The sequence below is a fragment of the Pleurodeles waltl genome, chromosome 3_1 (assembly GCF_031143425.1).
Source record: "Pleurodeles waltl isolate 20211129_DDA chromosome 3_1, aPleWal1.hap1.20221129, whole genome shotgun sequence".
NCBI lineage: Eukaryota > Metazoa > Chordata > Amphibia > Caudata > Salamandridae > Pleurodeles > Pleurodeles waltl.
The window spans coordinates 1,008,045,448-1,008,059,186 of record NC_090440.1 but is presented as its reverse complement, the minus strand read 5'-3'; the positions used below and the strand labels follow the sequence as shown (position 1 = coordinate 1,008,059,186).

The 13,739-nt window shown below is 42.4% G+C and overlaps 1 protein-coding gene across 2 annotated transcripts in view; it reads right to left on the bottom strand.

Moving 5' to 3' along the window:
* Nucleotides 1-13,739, bottom strand: part of PSMD14 (proteasome 26S subunit, non-ATPase 14) — a 383,293-nt gene that overhangs the window by 233,509 nt on the left and 136,045 nt on the right. For both annotated transcript variants that reach the window (XM_069224236.1, XM_069224237.1), the window contains exon 3: nucleotides 6,042-6,113. In XM_069224236.1, the coding sequence (XP_069080337.1) occupies nucleotides 6,042-6,113 (72 nt within the window). The remainder of the gene's footprint in view (nucleotides 1-6,041; nucleotides 6,114-13,739) is intronic.

Genomic DNA, 13,739 nt, shown 5'->3' with positions numbered 1-13,739 from the left:
GGCCGCAGGACTTACAGATTGGCCCAGAGGAACTGCAAGGCTGGATCATACACCCCGATGCTGCTAAGGAGGCCCCGGGAATCGATGCATCAACAACAATGATGATCCTACAGGCACTCGAAGACACCAGACGGGCCTTGGAATTTCAGATTGGCGCAGTTGGATTTGATATAACCCTGCTTTGGCAGGATCTACAGAAGAGAACAGAATGAATCACAGAAACAGAGGGTGGATCTCGGTAGGAGACTGAGTTTGTCCTCCAGTGTGGAAATGTGACCCATTCTAAGTCATGCAATCAATGCTAGCAAAATTGAGAAAGACACATGTGGAACTGTGCAAGCGTGTGGAGGATGCAGAGGTGTGCCCCTGATGCAGTAACGTGTGCTTTGTGGGCTTCCCTTGGGGTGGGATGGGAGGTGCAGACCCTGTTCAGTTCTGATGGCCTAAGCAACACCTCCCATATGCAAACTTCTCTCCGTTCCTGAAAGGGCGCACAGGGCTCTGGGTCTGTGGCGGCCTACTGGGACGCCGCTGGGCATGTTCGCTGCCAGTTTCCTCAACTACTGAGACAGAGACACCATGCTGCGTTCGGTGCGGACGGTGGGTGCTCTTCGACACGAGGCCGACAGTACTCTAATCTTCCCTGACTACACTCAAATTGTGCAGTTGCAATGATGATCCTTTGATCAGGTGAAACAGAAGTTGCGGACACTGGACCTGTGATACATGATACTCTTTCCAGCAAAAGTGAAGGTTCTTTTCCAGGACAGGGTTTATTTTTTTGAGTCACCACAGCAGGCCTGGGAGTGGGTGAAAGAATGTCCCAGTCTATCTAAAGGCTCGATCCAGGGGACCACAACTCCAGGAACTGCACTGCCCTCGACAGAACACTGCAGATGAATGAAGCATTAATCTCAGCCACAGAAGATCAGGACAGCTGAACAGTGCTAGGAGGGGCCAGAGAGTCTTGACTCACATGTTGACATATCGGAGTCTGGAGAGGAGGAGACAGTGGATGATGAAGGTCAAGGAAAAGAGGAAAAAAGAAAGACTGCACAAGTGAAGTCTCACAGCGGAATTATCACAGTGGTCATGTGCGGAGCATCCTCAATACAGGACCAGTGAGCATTCTACATAATGGCTGTATCGTTGCATTCATTCAGATAGGGCTGCCTGTGGTTAGGAGTAGATCCCCGTCATAAGGAAGCCCTTACACCAACCTAGTTTGCTTCTGGACAGAAATATTTTGGTTATATTGGGGCGACAGATACTTTGGAGATGGAAGCATAGATTCGAGGGGCTTTAGTGCAGTGGGTATGTTGGGGCTGTTTGAGTTTTGTTGATTTACACTTGACAGCAGCACTACGGACTTTGATATGGGTCACTCTTTACTGTGGCAGACTAGCACAAGGGGGCCAGCGCGAAGTGGCTCCAAGTAATGTCCTGGAACATCAATAGATTGAACAATAAAATCAAACGGGAGAAGCGGAGGCAATCATGTTGTATATAAAACATCATGCACCAGAAATCCTTATTTTAAAAGGTTCCCATTTGCTAACCACACACTGCAGTTTTCTAGGCAGGCAAGGGTATACACATGTATCACTCTGGTTTTACCAGAGGGTCCAGAGGTGTAAAAGTGATTGCTATACAAGACACTGCCCCTAACAGTGCAACAGGATTAAACAGACAACCTAGGTTGCTACATTATTATAGCAGGTCAATTACATGGGTCTTGTGGTTTATTGTTAGCGTGAACGTCCTTCTTACCCTGATGAAACACCTGCTAAATACACTGACACAACTCTAATTGGGGTAACCCCGGGGATGACAATTGCAGGTAGGAATTTGAACTTTGTGGCAGACTCCACACTAAACACCAACAACCTCTCACCAGTACATCGTTCACCTCACTTCTAATAGTGGATATCCGCCATGGGCCTCCCTGGACACCTGGCACAACCACCACACATCAGACACACAACATATGTTCTACTCTTCTGCACATGCAACACACTCCTGCATAGACTACATACTTATATCAGCTATAGAATGCCACAAAGTAACAGTGCTTTCCCAGGGACTCTCTGATCACAGAGCTGTGATGGTAGCAGACCAAGTTTATGGGGGCTCAATAACTGGTGGCTGCTAGAAGACACCGTTTTGGAGTCCCTCTGTGAAAAAAACTGAGACATACTTTAAGATCCATGTTCCTGCTATCTCCTCTGTTGTGGGGGTCTGGGAAGCCTTTAAGACAGCCATTTGCGGTCAAGCTTTCGGCCAAATCAGAGGGATACAGGTGAACAAGACAAAAAACAGAGGCCCTGAAGAGACAAATTAATTTGCTGGAAAACAGGCGGGGTTGGATGGGCAAACACAAGATAGTCTGCGCTCACTTCACCAGGCTCGCCTGGAATTAAAACAGAAGCTCCTTGACAAAGCCAGAGTGGGTTGGCTGCTCTCCCAGGGTAGGATATATGAGCATGACTACAAAGCGAGGAAATTATTCTACTGGCTAGCTAAGCTTGACCACCGTTCAAGGATGGTCCCAGCCATACAGGATGCAGATGGTACGTTACCAACAACCATCGTTGCCAGAGGGGAGACATTCACTGCACATTATAAAGACTTTATGCATGTGTTCATCCCCCATTACTGGAACCCAGAACCCAATAATCAAAGATTTGCCCACACAAATGTTGTCCAGAGACGGCAGAGGGGACCTCAACCTCCTCCTCACTGATGAAGAAATTCAGGAGGGCACTGTGCTGACGGTCTCTGGGAAAACTTGGGTCCTAATGGCTTTCCAGTAGAACTTTTCAAGAAATATGCCTTGCTGATCATCCCTTCACCTCAGAACGCTCTTTGACAAGGCTTTTGAACAGTCAATGTTACCCCCCCAACCTGAGAGATGCAACAATGTTTGTTTTACTTAAACCATCCAAACATCCTGACCGCTGCAATTTCCACCACATCATCTATTAAATCAATACCGTAGCAAAGATTCTGGCAAAAATGTTGTTGCTCCGACTGCGCACAGTCATTTGCTCAGTGATTCATGCGGAGCAGAATGGATTTAAGTCCAATAGGGGCATGCAACGTTGCCTCCAGCACCTGCACCTCGTCCCTTCCAGGTCCGGGGAGGTTACGAGTCCTGTGGCAATCATCTCCGAGTCCTGTGGCACTCATCTCCCTTGACCTGGAGCAAGCCTTAGACACTATGCACTGGCCATTCATGCATCAAATCTTGATCAAAATGAACATGGGCCACATTTTAACCGATTAGTTGATGCGCTTTATACATTACCGTTAGTGCAGGTTAATGTCAAAGGCATGTTATTGGACCCTTACCCAATTCAAAGAGGCACATAGCAGGACTGTCCTTACTTAACCATCCTAATTGCATTGGTCATAGAACCACTGGCCGAATGGATTCACAGGAATGCCCAGTTTACTAGCCTCCAAACGGCATGGTGGCCACAAGGACAGAATATCACTTTATGCAGACAACATGCTCCTTTGTTTGCAGGACCGAATGTCTCACTGCCACAAAATCCTTGAGGTATACAAGGATGTCTTGGGACTAAGGGTCAAATTGGCCGGAATCAATCTATTTCCCTTTTTGCCGGGGCTGGGTGCATTCCAAGCCAATGCTTACACTTTACAATTACAATTGCTTACAATTACCAGTGGCAACCAACCACTTATGATACCTTAGTAGGGAAACAGCTATCTTCAAAGACAGAATCTGGGAATTAAACATTACCATCTTGATAGGGATGAAGAAATTCACATTTCAGCGACCTCCCCCCTGCAATTATGGTGGGGTGGCATGTTTAAGATGGTGACCGTCCCCCCACTTCCTATGGGTCCTTCACAAATATCCATACATACTGTCATCTAACTTTTTTCAAAATGTCCAAACGATGATATCTTGGGTGAGATGTACGATGCATTTTACTGGTCATAAGCGGACCATGAGGCCATTTGCGATCAGTAAAACTAATTTCCCTATCTACCAACCCTATTTTGCGAGTCTGCAGCTATTACCAACTAGCAAAATAGAGCTTGCAAGTGGTTATTAGGAAGGGGCATGTAAAGGGCCTCCCTTCCCAACAGCGAGTCACACTGGTATGTATGAATGTTTTGCAACCGGGATTGCGGTCGCAAAACAATCATACTTTACCAACTCCTTGAAGGAGGCGGCAACCCATTCTCAAACAGGAAAGGGGGCGCCTACATTTTTTTAAGAGCAGATAGTGGCAACTGCTCATTCTAAAAAAAAAAAAAACTTTTTATTTTTATTTTTGAAATGCATTCCGATTTCCTTTAAGCAGAACAGCATACATTTAAAATAAAATAGCTTTTTTTAAAGAGCAGTCACAGACATGGTGGTCTGCTGACCCCAGCAGGCCAACATCCCTGTGAGTGCCAGCCGTTTCCAACGAGACGCAAATTGTGACCTGCCTCATGAATATTAATAAGGCAGGTCCCTTGCCACCCATTTGGGAATTGCAAATAGTGTCTCAGACACTGTTGTACATCAGAGTTTGAGACTCGCAATTTGGGAGTCGTGAAAAAATGCAAATTGTGAATCACGAACACTGAAGGTTGTTCTTCTGGCCCTAGTTTCCTATGGGTGTCGACGAAATGCCGCCAATCCCAATATGACACTGGCGGGGGATGGGCAGATGTTCAGTTATATTATTGGTCGGTACAAAGGCTCCAGAACAATGAATTGGTACATAGGTACAGACATGACACTGCAGTGGTTGGAACTCACAGTCACATAGAAACATGCGTTACCTGACATGCTCTATGGAGGGGCAATCACACAATCTCTCCCTACAATAATGAAAAATCATGGCACCCGTACGGTGGTGACCTCATTGTGGCAGGGTAGATGGATGCCAGAGGTACAGAGCCTCTGGGCAATTGTACAATGGGACATGATTAGCATCTCACCGCTTGTAAATGTATGGATATATAACCATATAAAATCCTTTGCAGAACTTAAGGCTGACTTTTCACTACATGATTCAAAGTTCTGCCAGTATCTACAGTTGCAATACACTTTGGCGGAATACTGGCATAGGCTGAGGGGGCTCTCAGATAGTAATTATCTGGAAGACAAGCTGGTAATGAACAGGATAAAAAAGAAGGGCATATCACAACTATACCGAGCCCTGATTTCTCAACGCCCCTAATACCTTTATACAACTCCATGACAAATGGGCATTGAATGTGGAAGAACTTGATGACGATTCTACTATTCACCATACAGAAAAACTGGCAATCTATATGTGCAGAAATGGGGGAAAGTCATTGGCCTAACGGTATTGGTCGACCCCGAATGGAGATACAAAGTGTGATGGAGGAATGGGGAGGCCCTCATTGCATGTGCCTCTTCGTAACTGCGGGGTTCCTAGCAACAAAGAGAGACCTAGCGATACCCTGGAGAGAAGCTGAGGCACCTGCACTCTCGGAATGGGCAAGGGGGGTGGACTTTCTTGATAAAGTTGAAGAGCCTGTGTACGAGGCACGTGGGGCCACCAAACAACACAAAAAGATATGGGAGGCCCAATGGGTTCACTCACAAAGCTGAAGACTCTCTAAGCTCGCTATATTGAATGTACATGATGTTGTCAAGAGAATGTGATTGTCAGAAATGTCTCATGATGTGATGGAAGTAGTGTGCTCTCTGTACGTTTTTCACTGCTGTTATTTTATGGCAATACAACGAATAAAAAGTTATTATTAAAAAAAATCCAATATGATGATACACTGATTAGGCACTTCAAGGACCCTAAACCATGACTTGAATGTCTTGTGGGAAGTCAGCAGAGAACATTTAATTTACTGAGCGGTCTTGCTAACATAGTTGCATCTTACAGCGTCAATCCATGTATGGTTCTTCCTGAGCTAGTAATTTAGAGAAGACTTGTGACACAAACTTAAGAGTCACTTGGAAATCCAGAAATCGAAACGTTCCAAAAGAAAACTTACACGGAACCAAAAGCATCATTAAGTGCGAAACCTACCTTAAGGAGAGCAAGTGACGAAATGTACACCTGTTCAGCAGTGTCCACTGCAGGAGCGTCTGTCGGGGGACCCTAAACAAATGAACACAAAAAGTACACTTTATCTCGTTGCTGGTTTCTTTAGTACATTAAAGTCAGGCTTAGAATACAGACACTACTTCCTGCTTGCAAGCTGCGAAACCCACTTCTTAAAAGAGTATGTTGTGTTTTTTTAAAAACCTATCAAGCAAAAACTCCTAAGGAAACCATAATGAAAGACAGACAGAAGGTGCCTGGCAAGATTCTACTTTATTTCTCTACTTAAACACAAAATTACAATTTAACACGGTAAGATATGTACTAGTATTACGTCGTTTGTCTGCACTGTAGTAAACTTGAAATAAGGCGCACAATCTGAATGGAACAGCATTCGAGAACACAGGTGTTTGAGACACTTGACTGCGTGTGCAGTAGGGAGAAAGAGGGAGTTTGGGGAGGACGCTGTAGGTGGTGGCTAAGATCTACAGGTACTAGATGCTCATAGATGCGTCAGAAACCGCCCTAGTCTCTCCGTGCAGACGTTTAACAGGAAGGGTGAAACCTCTGGGGGTTTTATACCAAAAGGTGGGAAACATGACCACTTGTAGCCTAATGAGTGACAAACATGAGAGCCAGATGCCGTATTCACTACATCTTTAGAGCTTAGTTTTTCCTCACTGAAACTTCACAAACAAAATAAAAGGATTGGGTTTATTCTCCGCTATACTCTACACTATAACTGGGACAAGGAATTTATTAATGAAAATTACAAAAAAAGGAATTAAAACATTGAAAATGCCAGGGAAAACTGCACGCTTTTATCAAACGGCTTTAATATTGAGTACGAACCATTTATAATTGAAGTGATTCACGCACAAGCTCTCTACAGTAATGCAGAACAAGTGTTGCTGGAACTGCCAGGAACAGGCTATCGTTCTTAAACTGTAAAGCCTCTTCAATTTTCCTATCACCCGTGTGTTTCTTTCAGTGGTGTGAATGTAAATGCTGCTGGGCTAGCTTGATTAACTGGCACAAACATCAATTTCCCATCGCACTGTATAGTTGTGAGCTAAACATAACTTGCACACAGGGGCTAAGGGAGCGCTTTGCAGAGCAATAGGTATAGTGAGAAAATGCATCTTCAGTCCCTGGGGAGACAAAACTGTGAACCAAATAGGCGGGCCACCACCTTGCAGCGGTGACTTAAAAATTAGACCGATTTCTTTCCAAACCATCAATGCTATTATACAAAACATGCCTGCTAGTGCAACCGAGTTTGTTAGAATTGTTTTCATGGAGATCTCCTTTTGTCTTTTTTCTCTTCTGAAATATAAAAGAGTCTGTATCAGCTATCATAAAATTAATCTTAAAAATACTTAACATGAAAACAACTTCAATAAAGTTGAATAAGTCTTTGTTACGCTAGATTTTTCCTAATAATATAATAGGGAAACGCCTTGCAATGCATTAAAAATACAAAAATGTCTCAATTTACAACTACGTCAACTTGTAAAGAAATTAAGTAATGCCAACTAAATTTATTTATGAACCGCAAACTGGTGTTTTACTTCTTTCTTACATCATCTCCCAAATAACACCTTCTAGACTCTTACCTCGTCTATGCCTAGTTTATCTATACTAATCCACCACTATTCCACTTTGGATTCTAGAGTTGCGTGCTAGTTGCCAAAAAACACTGACGCCTCATCAATACAATTATGATTACATATACCTTACTTTGTTCCAAAAACACCAGGCAGAACACACACAAACTAAAGCACTAAGCAGTACGTTCACAGAAGCATTTTATAAATTCCCCTAAGAATGTTATATGCGATACAAAGGGCTTACATTCAAGCATAAAAGAAGGTTTCTCAAACTGGGAAAGAACTGCTTCTTTCCTTTAAACCAAAGCTCCAAACATTAAAGAAGAAGTGCAGAATGCTCGTGGTTTGAAGGTGGGAACGCTGATAAACTGGTGCTGTGGAAACCACCTAAATTTTAAAGCATATTTTTTGATGCATAATGTATGTATGTTGAAAAAAACGAAAAACCTCTTCTCCGCTCTTGAAACATTATTTATTAAACGTATGCACCGTCTGTAAACATCTTTATCCCTTACATTTTCACAAACAGCACGGGCAAGCCATCAATGGCTTAGATGGAGTACAGAATATTTATAAGTTGGAAATAAAAGCCTGGTCCTGTCACTACCCACAAAGACTCTTGGGGAAATTAACAAAAAAAGCAGTGGAAGATGCACAGATTCTCAAACACTGGTTTAAAGTACGCATGTGGTAAGAGAGAAGTCTGTAAAAACAAACAAGTAGGCTTCGCCAATGCCCAAAAATTACCTTAACGTTCTCTTTTGTTTTGTAATATTAATGTCATCTTGCTAAACGCCCTGTGTTTTTGCTGTACTACTTAAATCATCTTTCAGTATTTTTACCAATAAAGTTAGGAAACCATAATTGCTGGGGATGAAAAAGGCACTTCACACAAAACACACCTGTCTCACACATTCCTAGTGCCCAGATAACTCGACAACCTAAAATAACATTTTAATGTAGATTTCTCATTTTAGTAGCTATTTTTTCTTTAAATGAAGTCAACTGCCTCCATAGCAATACGGACAGACGACAAGATGAAGATAAAATGCATCCTCAAAGGGAATAGGTTTCGCCTTTGGCACCTACTGGCTTTTGCCAATGGTTTTAGCCATGTGGCACAGCATTAACGGCTAAGAATGCATAAAAAAATAATAACAAAAGCTTTTCATATGTCCGGTTGCATTATTTTGTAGGAAAAAATAACGCAGCTGTGTTTTTTTTCTTCTTGATTACAGGCCCGAGTTAGATGGATAACAAAAAAAAACATTAGAGAGCTTTTATTTTTAACAGAAGGTCGAAGGTAAGCAATATGGGCGGGGGGGGGCGTGGAGCAACACTGGGGAAGGAAGCAACATGGGGGCACAGGTGAGGAGAAAGCAACTGGAGCTAGAGGGAAGGAAGCAACATTGAGACGCAGACAGATTGAAGCAAAACGGGTGTGAAGGCGGGGGAAGCAGCATAGGTCGCATGTGGGGGAAATCAAATGAAAGAAAGCGACTTGGAGCTAGTGGGGGGGGGGGCACCATCGAGAAGACAATGCAGGGCGTGGGTGAGAAGCACATGGGTGGAAGAGAAACAAGTGGCTGGTGGAGGGGTGCAGAAAAGTAAACAAGGGAGACAGCTGGAAAAGACATGCACTCTAGCAAAGTGCATAAATTAAAAGAAAAATAGAGCTTGAAAAAGCTAGTAGTGGAAGGACACAGTAATGCTTTCATGCTCCAGAACAGCTATAAACACAACAGCAAGGAAGGTCCACATACATTAATAAATAACAAACATTTGCAATGCAATAGGTCTCACATTCACTTGAGTTGGAGCTATAGCCATTCTAAATGCATAACTGGACGGTTTTTGCCACATTAATTGGTCAACCCTCCCACTTTATTTATATACACTTTATTAATCTGTTAATATTAGGTAGCTTTTTAAACCTGTTGTTTTCTATTTGGTATCACTCTAAGTGTCACATAAAGAACTGAAATGTCACATCCGCAGAGTGAAACTATGGATATATGACACAATCACTCTCAACTTAGCAGCTATGTGAAATGTGCTATTAAAGGACAGTGGTGTCCCTCTCCTCTGACTTGAGCATGCAAGTTTATGGCGTAAACATACTTCTTCTATTTATTTGCCTGCTCGTCGGTTCTCGAGCTCCTCTGAGACAGGACTGCGAGCATAGAGTCACTGCTGCTCCGATAGGGCCCTCCACCCTGTTACTCAACCTTTGAGATCGGGGCAGCCTCACACACACCTGGCAGCTCTCACCACCCACACCACTGCAGCAGTAAGTGAAGCAATGTCATGCTTGTGTGCTGCTGTTCAAAACACCCAACCACAATGCTTTGTGGTAGGGTTTATATAAATGTCAGTGTATGCTCGAAGAGCTAACAGGCCATAAACAGTGATGCTGATAAACAGGCTGGAAGTGCATATTTTCAGTTAAAACGAATGTGCAAGTAGTTTTTTTCATAGTGCTTGGACTAAATGTTCGAGAGTATTGGAAATGGCATTTATTGATTTCCATAAATATAAATCATTGTTTAGTCCAATTTGTTTTGTTTGGTTAGTGATGTTTCTTTTGGAGTGAATTGTGTTCCTTTTGCCCCATTAGATATTTCAAATTATTTGCGTATTGCTCTGTGCTAGAATGCGCGACCACGTAATGTTAAAACAAGCCGAGCAGAACGCTACAATGTGCAACCAACTAATGTAATAACGAGCCATGCAGAACTAATGAAAGGCACAGCCCCATATTTAAACAAAGAGCAGTGTGCCCTGCTGCACTAATTAAAGGAATTGCAATGCCTCATGTGGTCCATGAAAACCTGGTACAACAGGGAGAATGTGTGGCACAACAGGTAGAAGGTGTGGCACAACAACTAGAGCTGCAGACTTTGGAACCGAGGACCTGGGTTTGAGTCAGGGCGTCAGCTCAACACCACCTTATCGTCACGTGCCTCCAAAAATGAATATGTCCTTCTGTAATGTAGCTGGTACTCATGTAAAACCTCCAATACCTTTTCAAAGTTAAAACAAGTAATTAACTAAACAAGAAATTAAATAAACAAGCGATCCTCTGCCCTTGATCAGCAGGCACACTCGGAAAAGAAAATCCAAGCCAAGGAATGGCTGGAGCCAGGCAGCTGAGAGAAGGCGCAGAGAGCCTACAAAGACCAAATGCAACCAAGATAACAGCCTGATTTATAGCCTTGTTTACAGCTAAACTAAACTGAGAGCAAGAATGCTCTGAGAAGCTTCAATGAACACAACCAGGCAACAAAGAAAAAAAAAAGTCCCCTAAAGACCAGATAAACAGGACAAAGCGTAATTATGCAATAATTAGTGCCTGCTCCCAAAGACAAAAAGGAGGGACAAAGAACCATGACAGACGACTAGCAAGAAAGGATTTTTAAATGACACTGGAACAAGCAAATAGAATGGCTTTAAGCCCACAGAAGAAGTGTATTTAAAAGTATACAAGAGGCCGTATGCTTCAGCTCGACCTAAAAATTAAACCCTTTAATGCAGAGGATAAACCATTTATGTCCACTGCATCACCACTCGTGTGGTGGACATGAATGGTTCACCCACTACACTGAAGAAGAAAATCATTGAGGTTCAAACACCAGGAGGATTTTATACTTCAAAAGGTCTGAGACAAGACTGAAATAACCCAGGGACCATGCGAAGACCATAAACATTATACATTGATTTCACATGGTCACATCTGTTCCTGTTGAGGGCAATAGGCCCAGCTGCACAAGCATGGTACTGCTTTTATCAGAATTGTGGGAATGCTGGTTAAGGTTTGCAGGACATTCTGTCAAAGAAAACTTAATGGGACCCATGCAAGTCACACTACACTGGGACTGCCCTTTGTGTCTAGTTTTCAGAAATGTCTGAGTTTAGCAGGCTTCCCAAGCAGTCAGCTAAGTCTGGACCCAAATACTAAGCTTCCCACATCACCAGAATGGGTTAATGTGCAAAGCAACTTATGATGTCACCAAGTTGTGTTTTGGGTCTTTTTTGTCATGGGGATAGGCCCAGCCACACAAGTGGGATACTTTTTATTAGCGAGCAGTGCAGGAATAAAAAATAAGAACATTTGTTATTATCAACTGAGTTGTTGGTTTCCCAGTGTAAGCCAGGGTGTAAGAAAGCACAAATTTTGGAAAATGCCCGTAAAGCCGAATTTGGAGTTTTACAAATATCACAATTCCTAAACTCAGTATCCTGCACAAGTTTCCATTTTTTATTCATTAGATTTTACCATGTGAATGCTGCATGATCAGCGAATAATGAAATATCATATGCTGCAGCTCAGTTGTTGGTTATGGGTATCTTACACATATATAGTGTTTGTTGACTGTCCAAAAATGTATGTGCTGGCACTTTTATAACACAAAACTAGTTAAGGAGCAACTGAGCACTGGACAGAATAGTTGGAGAGGGCCGTACTAGACTGTGCATAGAGTGGGAAACAATTCAGGTAATCGTACAATCCAAGAAAGGAAAGAAGAAGGGGAGAAGCGTATTATTCCTTTGTTACTCAGCAGATAGGTAGGAGGAGCTGGGAGGTTCTTACCAATACAAGCAGTGAGGCTTTAGCTTATTTAATGTGGAGGGATATCATGCCTGATGTGTGTGGCTTGGCAGTCTTTACCACCTTCAAGGTGATGCACAGGCCTTGCAGAAAATGTATTGTGGACGGGTAAACAATCAACAAAGGACTAGAACGGTTGGAGCAATGCCATCACATTTTTTTCAGCCTTTTCACTGATTAAGTGGTATTATGTGGGATACCCTTCTGTGGTGCTAAAGAGGACTGTAGCAATACCCAAGCAGGACAGGAACAGGACTATACACTTGTTCTAAATTTTGATTTTAGGAATAAGTTGTTCATTATACATAAAAGTGAAGATTTGCATCAGGCTAACTAGGTTTTCTTTGCTAGGAAGGAGATTTCATGGTCTGTGAGAGTCATAGTGACTTATAATACGTGGCAAGAGTTTGGGAGCGAATCTATACCTTGTAGTCCCTGTTCTTATAAAATCCAGCACTAAAATCAGATACAACAAAGGAAGGGCTAGGGTCCGTAAACTTTAAAAAAAAAAAAAAAACATTTTCTAAAGCCCTGCTATGCTGGCTGGTGTGATTGCTTTCAGCTCTGGAACGCCGGGTTAGGTAGCTACACGCTAAACAAAAACATCATAATAGAATAGAATGCTTCCTCTGTCATCAAAATTAGATAAATGTGCTGTTTGGTGGAGGTGGGCAGGGATGTATTTTTAATTATAGTAATTTTGTGCAGCTGACAAACATGGCATTAATACACACCTAAAGCCCATCTCTCCAGTAGAACAGAGTGGAACAATCTAATTGGATGTTTCTATAAAAGCTGGTACTAAGTTTCCCCTTTGGCTGTATTGTCAAGATCTAGATCATTAAGTGCACGGCAAAGTTATGTTACTTACAGTTTTTGCATGCGTAGCTGCAAAACCTAGGGTGCCCTGCACCATTCCTTCAAAAACAGTACCTTATCAGTCATACTAGGCACGTAAAAGTACACCAACTAGTTGAGCAGAGAGAGGGCCAGTTCTATTTCAATTCATATGCACTAGTAAAAGTCTATATATTTCAGGAACAAAAGGCCACAACCTACACTAAGGGACAAAAAAAAGCTTTGCTCAAAGCATAAACCTTGATAGTTTGCCCTATGTGAAAGCTTTCAACAAAGGAATATCCTAGGTTGAAATCCGTACTTTAGTATTACTGAAGATATATTCTGAAAGATCTACAGAAATTATCCACTCAATTATAAAAAAGGGAAATACATACAAAAGTGAATTCTATCTTAAGTCTTTTCTCTTCTTAGATACTTTTGAGAAGATGCCAATGGACCATAGGGGCAATAAAAAAAAAAAGGCAATCATCACTTTAATTTTTGGCCTGAATTTACAATGGGATTTGCACATCTGCATGTGTATTTAGATTTGAGGAATCCCCTAAGGTTCACCTTTTTCCACCCAATAAATGCATGTAAATGCAACAAGCTGCTGCTCCAACG